This window comes from Myotis nattereri (assembly GCF_964212035.1).
Source record: "Myotis nattereri genome assembly, chromosome: 5".
Lineage (NCBI taxonomy): Eukaryota > Metazoa > Chordata > Mammalia > Chiroptera > Vespertilionidae > Myotis > Myotis nattereri.
Window position 1 is genome coordinate 31,279,794 of NC_138080.1, and position 9,814 is coordinate 31,289,607.

General features: G+C 52.9%; 1 protein-coding gene across 1 annotated transcript in view; it reads left to right on the forward strand.

Moving 5' to 3' along the window:
- AP3D1 (adaptor related protein complex 3 subunit delta 1) overlaps positions 1–6,258 on the forward strand; it is a 44,769-nt gene extending 38,511 nt beyond the window's left edge. The window contains exon 32 of the mRNA XM_081091002.1: positions 5,068–6,258. Within this exon, the coding sequence (XP_080947128.1) occupies positions 5,068–5,163 (96 nt within the window). The 3' untranslated portion in view covers positions 5,164–6,258. The remainder of the gene's footprint in view (positions 1–5,067) is intronic.
- The last annotated feature ends 3,556 nt before the right edge of the window (positions 6,259–9,814 follow it).

Here is a 9,814-nt window from a genome sequence, read left to right on the forward strand (position 1 = left end):
GCAGCCTGTCTTTTTTTTTTATTATTATTAAATCTTTATTGTTCAGATTATTACAGTTGTTCCTCTTTTTCCCCCCATACCCCCCCTCCATCCGGTTCCCACCCCACCCTCTGCCCTTACCGCCCCCCACTGTCCTCATCCATAGGTGCACGATTATTGTCTAGTCTCTTCCCGCATCCCCCACACACCTTTCCCCCCGAGAATAGTCAGTCCACTCCCTTTCCATGCCCCTGATTCTATTATAATCACCATTTTATTCTGTTCATCAGATTATTAATTCACTTGATTTTCAGATTCACTTGTTGATAGATGTGTATTTGTTGTTCATAATTTGTATCTTTACCTTTTTCTTCTTCTTCCTCTTCTTAAAGGATACCTTTCAGCATCTACACTAATAAAAGAGAAAAATGGTAATTGGCGTACGGCAAAACCGTTTTTATTGGCTAATCAGGGCTATATGCAAATTAACTGCCAACTAAGATTGGCAGTTAACTGCCAACAAGATGGCGGCTAATTTGCATATGTAGGCACAATGCAGGGAGGCGAAAGGGAAAGCAGGAAGAAGCCCCCTGCCACTGACAGTGATCTGAAACCCAGGGGGGAGCTAAGAGCTGGGGGGCAGGGTAAAGGCGGCCCTGGGGCCGCCTTTGCCCTGCCCCCGAGCCATGATCGGAGAATCAGGCGCCTTTGCCGCCCTGGCCAGTGATAGCAGGAAGTAGGGGTGGAGCCAGCGATGGGAGCTGGGCACGGTCGAAGCTGGCAGTCCCAGGAGCTAGGGGTCCCTTGCCTGGGCCTAAAGCGAAGCCCACGATCGCGGCGCCCCCCGCTGCCACTGCAGGTCCCCGCTGCCTGGGCCGGACGCCTAGGCCAGAGGCGTTAGGCCTGGGCAGGGGCGGAGCCTGCAACCGCGGGGAGCTGGGGGTCCCCTGCCCAGGCCTGACACCTCTGCCGGAGGCCTCAGGCCTGGTCAAGGGGCCGATCCGGTGATTGGTGATCGGAGAGTGATGAGGGTCAACTCCTCTGGCTGAGGCATCAGGCCTGGGTGGAGGGCGGAGCCGGGGATTGGGGGGATATGATGGTCCCCTTGCCCAGGCCTGAAGCCTGGGTCAGAGGCGTCAGGCTTGGGCGGGGGGTGGAGCAAGCGATCAGAGGGAGATGGGGGTCCCCTGCCCAGGCATGATTCCTGGGCCAGAGGCCTCAGGCCTGGGCGGGGGCCAGAGCCAGTAATCGGGGGGAGATGGGGGTCCCCTGTCCAAGCCTGACACCTCTGGCGGAGGCGTCAGGTCTGGGCAAGGGGCCGATCAGGCAATCGGAGGGTGATGGGGGTCAACACCTGAGGGCTCCCAGTATGTGAGAGGGGGCAGGCTGGGCTGAGGGACACTCCCCCCCCCCCCCACCCACCCAGTGCACGAATTTAGTGCACCGGGCCCCTAGTTTCATATAATACTGGTTTGGTGGTGATGAACTCCTTTAGCTTTTTCTTATCTGTGAAGCTCTTTATCTGGCCTTCAATTCTGAATGATAGCTTTGCTGGATAAAGTAATCTTGGTTGTAGGTTCTTGGCATTCATCACTTTGAATATTTCTTGCCACTCCCTTCTGGCCTTCATAGTTTTTGTTGAGAAATCAGCTGACAGTCCTATGGGTACTCCCTTGTAGGTAACTGACTTTTTTTCTCTTGCTGCTTTTAAGATTCTTTGTCTTTTGCTCTTGGCATTTTAATTATGATGTGTCTTGGTGTGGTCCTCTTTGGATTCCTTTTGTTTGGGGTTCTCTGCACTTCCTGGAGTTGTAAGTCTATTTCTTTCACCAGGTAGGGGAAGTTTTCTGTCATTATTTCTTCAAATAGGTTTTCAATATCTTGCTCTCTGTCTTCTGGCACCCCCATAATTCGGATGTTGGTACGCTTGAAGTTGTCCCAGAGGCTCCTTACACTATCTTCATATTTTTGGATTCTTTTTTCTTTTTGTTTTTCCGGTTGGGTGTTTTTTGCTTCCTTGTATTTCAAATCTTTGACGTGATTCTTGCGATCCTCTAGTCTGCTGTTGGAACTCTGTATAATATACTTTTTTAAAAAATATATATTTTATTGATTTTTTACAGAGAGGAAGGGAGAGGGACAGAGAGTTAGAAACATCAATGAGAGAAAAACATCAATCAGCTGCCTCCTGCACACCCTCTACTGGGGATGTGCCCGCAACCAAGGTACATGCCCCTGATCAGAATCGAACCCGGGACCCTTCAGTCCACAGGCCGATGCTCTATCCAGTGAGCCAAACTGGTCAGGGCAACTCTGTATAATATTCTTTATTTCAGTCAGTGTATGCTTAATTTCTAGTTGGTCCTTTTCATATTCTTGAGGGTCTCACTAGATTTCTTAGGGTCTCACTAAATTTATCGGCGGTTTCTAGAAGATCCTTGAAAAACCTTATGAGTGTGATTTGAATTCTATATCCAGTAGTTTGCTTTCCTCCATTTCTATCATTTGTGACCTATTTCTTTGTCTCCGCATTTTTTATGCTTCCCTCTGTTGATAGAGTGGCTTTCTGTACTGGGCGTCCTATAGGGCCCAGTGGCTCAGCCTCCCCAATTACCTGAGGTGGACACCCTTGGTGCACCCCCTTGTGGGCTTTGTGTACAGTCTTGTTGTAGTTAAGCCTTGATTGTTGTAGGTATCACTGGGAGGAATTGACCTCCAGGCCAATTGGCTGTGACAATCAGCTGTGGTTATGGTGGGAGAATTCTGTGCTGGAGATAGCCTTCTGGGGCAAGACTTGCTTCAGTGGGGCTTTGGTGCTCACTGAGTCTGCCCCCTGAGTGTGTCCCTTATGGATCTGAGGAGTTGTAATCTGGATGGTCCCACTCTGACCACTGGGTACCCTGGCACTTGGATCTCTAAGGAGGTGCTAATTTAGTCTCTGCCTGAGGCTACCCAGCAGGAGCTATGGAGAGATCTACAGATTCCTCTTCTTTGTTTGGGGTTTGGAGGTGCCCAGATGAGGCCCAGCTGTGAAGCAGTGCAAGCTGCTGTGGAGCCTTGGGCCTTCTCTTGGAAGTTCTGGGTCTCTCTGACCCAGCTGCAGTTTGTTAGGTAATTTTAGATTGCAAAGGGCCAGGGCATTCATATGCACAAGCCTCTACGCACAGCTTGGGTGGGGCGGGGGTCTCAGGGAATCAACAGGGTGGAGCATACAGCTATGGCTGATCCTCAGCCCTGCCCTAAGGGGCCCCGCGTCTCAGTGTCCCAGTAATCGCTGCAAACACCTCTGAGAGAAAGCCACCCTCGAGTTTTGCTCGCTGCCAGACAGTCCAGTTTCTCCTCGTATGAGTCTGGGTCTCCAGAGGTTCGCCCAGAACGGGAGCTCAGAGCAGTCGGGATCTTGAGACTCCCTCCCGATTCAAAAAGACAACGGCATCCTCAGTTGCCAGCCCTTTCCGCGTGCGCCTCCGTACCTCTGCACTTTACTTCCACACCTCCTCTGAGTCTCAGTGTGCTTTTCTCTTTCCTTCTAGTTGTAGAATTTCCACTCAGCCAGCCTTCCTGTGGTTCTGGGTGATGTCCGTTTTGTCTTTTAGTTGTATTTTTGAAGTGGTTGTGCAAGGCAGCAATTTCCAGTGTTTACCTATGCCGCCATCTTGGTTTCCTTTCTGCGCAGCCTGTCTTAAAGGTGTGCAGAACACAATATCCAGAAAACGTTGCAACCAACACAACATATTGTAATGTGTTGTTCTCTGTCATGATCATGGGGCAGCAGGAGCCCAGCATCACAAGAGAGATTGTATTGCTCACCACTAGCCAGAAAAAGATCTACTAGTCGATTCAAAATTTGGCATTAAAGTCTAAAAATTGTAAGTCAGAGACCTGCTATACTTTAAAAATATGCCATTTCCACTTGGAATCCATGGTTTCTGGTGAGAAGTCACACTCCTCTGAACCTTTATTCTTTATATAGGGAGTGCAACTTTTTCTCTGGCTGTTCTCAAGATTTTTGTTTGTCTCTAGTTTCCAGCAGTTTATGATGTTTCCGGGCATTTAATTCTTTGGGTTTATCTGTTTGGAGTGTGTTGAACTTGGTGAATCTTTGCATTTCTTTATAAAATTTGGGGAGTTTGGGCTATTATTAATGATTTCAGCACTGCATATTTTTATCATCTCTTTCTGGCCCAGAGACCTGAACCCAGACTTTCTGTTACCATTCTTCAAGTCTCTGAGGTTCTGCCCACCCCCCACTTCCTCAGTCCCTTGTGCTGTCTGTTCAGACTGCAGTGTTTCTAGTAACCTGCTGTCAAGTTCACTGTTTCCTCTGCTATTGAACCCATTCAGTGAGTTTTTTATTTTGATTATCACATTTTTGGTTTAAAGTTTCCATGAGGTTTTTCTGTATATCTTCTGTTTCCTGAGGTGCTCTGTTTTCGCTTAGTTTCGAGAGTGTTGTGATTGCTTCTGGGAGATTCTCCCAGCAGCCACTTCCTCACCTCTGTCAGATCCGTCTGACATCTGCTTCATCTCAGTGTGGTGTTTACCGATTGTCTTTCCCAGTGAGCTGAGATGCCCCGGGCTTTATATGCTGAGTCATCTGTGACTATATCCTAGATATTTTGAATATGCCTAGTGTCTGGGCCTTGTTTAAGTCCTGGGGAGAATATTGATGCATAGGCTCCTACTGCAGTTTTCACACCTTTGTCCTCCACAGCACGGAGTTGCCTCACATGCCCCCGTGCGTGGGGCCAGGGCCGGGTGGTGCTGCGTGTTCTCAGAGTCTGGTGTGCTGGCTCGTCAGGGTGAGGGCCATTCAGCTTCAGGCAGGTCCTCAGCTCATGAACAGTTTTGCAGGTCACTTTCCCCGAGCTCTGTCAAGCTCTTCCCAGGGTTCTGATTCCAGTTGTGGGCCCCTGGCCACCACTGCAGGCCTCAGTCCAGGTTCCACAGCTCCTCATTTGTTCCGGTTTTGAAAGCACCCCCACATAGGGACAGCATTTGGGAAAATCCCAAGTGCAGTACATGTATTCGTGAGGCAGGATTTTCATGCAGTTTTCAACTTACTGGACTGCGCTTTCCCTTTTTCAGGGTGAGAAGTCTGTATCGGTAGATGGGAAGTGCAGCGATGCCACACTGCTCAGCAACCTGCTGGAGGAGATGAAGGCTACCTTGGCCAACTGCTGACTGTTGTCACTGAGGCCACCACCGAGAGGACGTGAAGGAGAGACGGGTTCCAACTGCTAGTTTCTCCTCTGTCGCATGTACTTATTCAGCCCGGCGTTAAGTTCACTGTCGTCACGGTTAGACATTGAGGTCATATGTTCAGATTTTTCCTGTCATCTTTTTTACTTTGACTCTTCCCACTCTCTTTGGAGAGAAACCCTGCTCCAGTCCTCAAACCATCAGTGACTCCTGTAGCCGGGGTCAGCTGTACATGGCCGCAAGAGCTGTTCAAGGAATGTGTGTGACCCCTGTCCAAGCCAGGACTGGGTGGGCCCGGGTGATGGGTGTACAGCGGACAGGGCAGGGCAGGGAGGCACGTCCTGCTTCTGTGAAGTCATCCAATCCCCCTAGTCTCCACGTCCCCACCTGGGAGGCGAGAAATGGGCTGGCTGCTCACCACAGTGACATTCCCCTTCACACCTCACAGCCAGTCAGTTCTCTCTCGCCAGGAAACATGGTGGGGAAATGGTCATGCAAGCCATTGTCCATTGCATTGTGTCCCACTGCTGTGTTTGTGTGCCGGGTAGAGAATGGCAATGGATTGCAAGGGTTGAGGGCTGCAGTCTGGGTAGGGATTTATTCAGGACCCTTAACAGAGCAGGGACTGGACATTGTTTTATTTCCTTTTCAGTAAAATAGGTCTCGGTTGACATTGCTTGGGGTGAGTCACAGGCTTTGTCCTCCCGTCATATCCACAGCTGCTGGGAGGGCCCAGTCCTCGGTTCCATGGCCCCGATGGTGAAGCACATGCGTCCTGGGGAGGTCGTGTCCCTTAATGTGCCTCATGGGCAGGGCAAGGGGACTCTGGCCCACCCCAGTGAGACTTTCCTCAGAGATGATGGTCCTCAATGATGTTTTAACTATCCTTTTGATGAAAACTGTCACTTTAGCATGTAATCTATTGCAGAATCCTGTGCAGTGATTCTAGAATCTTGAAATTGTATGATGTGTTATATAAGAATTTGCTATCAACATTCCCATGTAAAGGAGACATATCACGCTGCTGTCATGATTTTGTGTCAAGACGATCCAATAAACTTGCAAAATAGGCATTTACCTGTTGGCGGGGGGTCATCCCCTGGTGGCAGGGAGGTTGCGGGGGTCTGTGAACATCCCTGAGTCGCTCAGAGTCAGATGGGGCTGTGGGACACCCTCATCCTCTCGGGAGGCGACATGATCCCCATGCCATCCAGGTCCCTGGACTGGGAGTAATGGGGTCCAACACCACACAGTGGCCATCACCCTCCCTTTCCCAGAAACCTCACTGATAAGAGGTGTGCTGGGTGAGTGGCGGGAGCAGATGCTAGAAGGAAAGCCCTGCTGCTAATTCACCACATTGCCACTGGCTTTTCATGACAACGCATGGACAGGGTGACTCACATCCGGTCAGGCTGGGTCAGTGGACAGAGAGCCCAAATCAATCACAACTGGAATCTCCTAGTGTAGGGGGTGGAGATCAGCCCCACATTAAACCCCACTTGGAGCACCAGTGGGGAGAAAGGCCTCGCCAGTCCTGCCTCTACCACCGTCAGCCAGCAGGCCCTTTCCACTTCTCAGTGGGGAAAAGTGCATCATGTAGCACACCAACCCCTTGATTGCCCTCGGGCTGGAAAGGCAAAGGCCAATGTAGAAATAGCAGCGACGGGGTGACCAGCATCCTGGTGATCAGCCAGCCCTGCTCCTGGCACACACCCCTCCCTGTGTTTATTGAAGACGTCCCATGACTCCATTATCTGACAGTCTATCCAAATATCACCTGAACCTCTCTCATGCTGTTTTGTTTAAATCCTACCGGATAAACACAGGTGAAAATGTGGCTAGCATTCTGTCAGGGAAACTTCAGTAGGAAGCTGTGCAGCATGTGTGGGGTCCTCAAAAGGCCTGTGACTCAACCCCCACTCTCCCCTTCCAGACACAAGAACAAGAGGGAGCTGGAGGAGGAAGTCAGGGAAGCAGCACCCAGGCCGAGAAAGGAGTGCCTGCTCAGGACAGACTGACAGGCAGGAAAGGTACCTCAGGGCAGCATTTCAGAGCCACCGTCGCGTCTTGGAACAGCTATACAGCCTGGATCACAATCCATGTGGAGTGTTTTCGAAGCAGTGCTGTAGGGTTCCTTGAACTGAGGTTCAGCCCCACATGACCTGATGACCTGAGCCCCACGATACCCTGAAGCCAACCCTGTCTCACCAGACTGCAGTCTCCCTTTGAATCATCAGAACCATCTCGCTCCAGGCTCCTTTCCAGGTGAGCCTGCCCAGGTACGCTCTGGCAAATCACAGTCAAATTGGTGTGGGGACTGACCTTTGGACCCTGTGCCCATGACCAAATGTGTCTTGCCCAGGCCTCACATGGTTCTCCCTGCCCCTACAGGGACTGCTCCATGATGAGAAGTGTCAGGGACATTTAATCACCCATCATATAGTTCTGATCCCACCCAGTATCTGCTGTATACAATCCATCCCCCTTCCCCTCCTCCCAGCCTTGGTCCTGCCTGGCTCTGATGGGCTTGTGCAGGGACCCCCAGAGAGCTGCAAGCCTGCTCCAGAGTCAGGCTGGGACAGCCCAGCTGAGTCCCGGCCCCACACTGTAGCTGGGGTGGGTCCGGTGGGCCTGATGGCTATCGGCGCTATGTCAGCACTCAGAAGCATTGAGCAGTGTCAGGGTGATGGGGTGTGGGGGCTCCAGACCCACGAAGCTTGGTGATATCAGGCTGCAAAGAGAAACAGGTGCCTCAGTACTTCCTCTCCCATCCCACTTCAACCTAACTGGTAGGTGTTTGCTAGGGGCCTGGGCCTCGCCTCCCATGTGGGGCATGTGACAGGGCTGCAGACAGACCCTCAAAGTTTTGTCCCCACCCAACACCCACCTGGCCAGGGCTTTGGAGAGGGGGAGCTCACCTTGTGTTGGTGCCCTGTCTGAAAGACACGACTGGGCCCTGGTTAGCCCCATGACCCCCAGGTCCCTCCACTGGGGTACATACATCATGGGAGCGGGGGTTCCTCCTAGGTTCTAATCACAACCCTGCCATCCACTTGGGGCAGGGTAAGACCAGACTGTGGGAAGGGACGCTTTAACCAAGATGATCTGCCCCCCTTGTGCCAACTGAGCTCAGAGACCCTTGAGGAAGGAAGGGCTGGGGCCCGGAGCACAGGGTCCAGGTCCTGCCTCCTGGTGGCTGCCCTCACACATACCCTACTGACTGATAAAACTCATGTTGGTTTGGAGAGGGGGGACTTGTGCCAATTATTTCTACAACTCACATGTAAAGGAGGAAGCCCTGCACAGCTGTGTTCCACTGCACCAGCAACCTGTGGGGAGCCAATGTGGCCCTGAGTTCAGAGGGCCAGTGGTGCCCACCCCATCCTACCCACGTGATGAAAGGCAGAGAGGAGGTAGAGGAGGGACACCCATGGCCTGGACAGAGGCTCACTCACCACAGTGATGCTGACAATCAATGCGGCCTGTGCAGGGACAAGAGCATGGAGAGCACTTCCGTAGCAGGCCCTGCCTGTCCCTGACTCCAGCCCACCTTCTCAGGCCTGCCAAGGCTTAGGGTTTGTCCATCAGTCGCTGGGGGTGGCTCCTAGCCTGGAATGGAGTGACTACTGGACAGGGTGGCAGCAATACTCACCCGTGCCTCTAGGGGCCAGCTGGGGAAGGTGGCAAGGAGGGAGAGATGGGATTTATCTTTCAAGGGGCCCTGCTGGCGCCCAGGGCATGAAAGGGTTCCTCCCTCAGGGAGATGCCCTGCTCTGGGATTTCTGTCTGGTCCCATGCTGGCCGCAGGCTCTGAGTTCTAATACCCGGATGCACCGACACCCTATCCACATAACTCCAGCCCCAGCTACGCCCTGGCCCAGGGCTCCCAGCAGATGAGAGGCCTCTAAAATACTCCCGTGGTCCTGGGTTCCCTAGGCCCTGGGAAGCATGCCCCTGCCTCAGCCTCTCTAGCTCACTTTCAACGGTGGCATTCTGGATGAGGTGCACCCGCTCCCAGAAGATGGCGTGAAGCTCCTTAGGGGAAATACCCTGATGGGGGTTGGCAGGAGGAGGGAAGTCAGGTTCGAATGGTGCGCAGTTCGGGGTGTCCTAGGGCGGGTGGGCCGTCCCCTTATCCGGGAAATACATCTTCCCCTGGTACAGCTGATCCAGCTACTGGTACACGGTGTTTGCCACTTGGTTCAGCTTTTCCCGGGCTAGGCACTGAAAGACCGGGCCAGGTCCGGTGAGCGGCAGGGACCGGGGCCGGGGTCTGCCTGGGCCGGGGACGCACCAATCGCGGGGATGGGATGGCCAAGTGCAGCGCCTTCATTATGTCCTGGCTCCAGTCGGTGAGCAGCAGCCCGACACGGGGATGTCGTCCCCCTACCAGGACTTGAGGTTCATGTGATGGCGGGTGAAGAACGCCAAGAGGTTGCCATAGCAGTGCAGCGGCAGGGCCATGTCCTGGCCACGCTCATCACCAACTGACCAACCGCACCTCCGCGCCACGCCTCGCCACCACGCACCCACCAACGGCGCCCTCGGGCCTCGCGACGGAAAACGGCAGAGGCGGGCTCAGCCTGCAGGCCTCGCCCACGAGCCGCCACTCCCTGGAAGTCTCCCCTCCCCA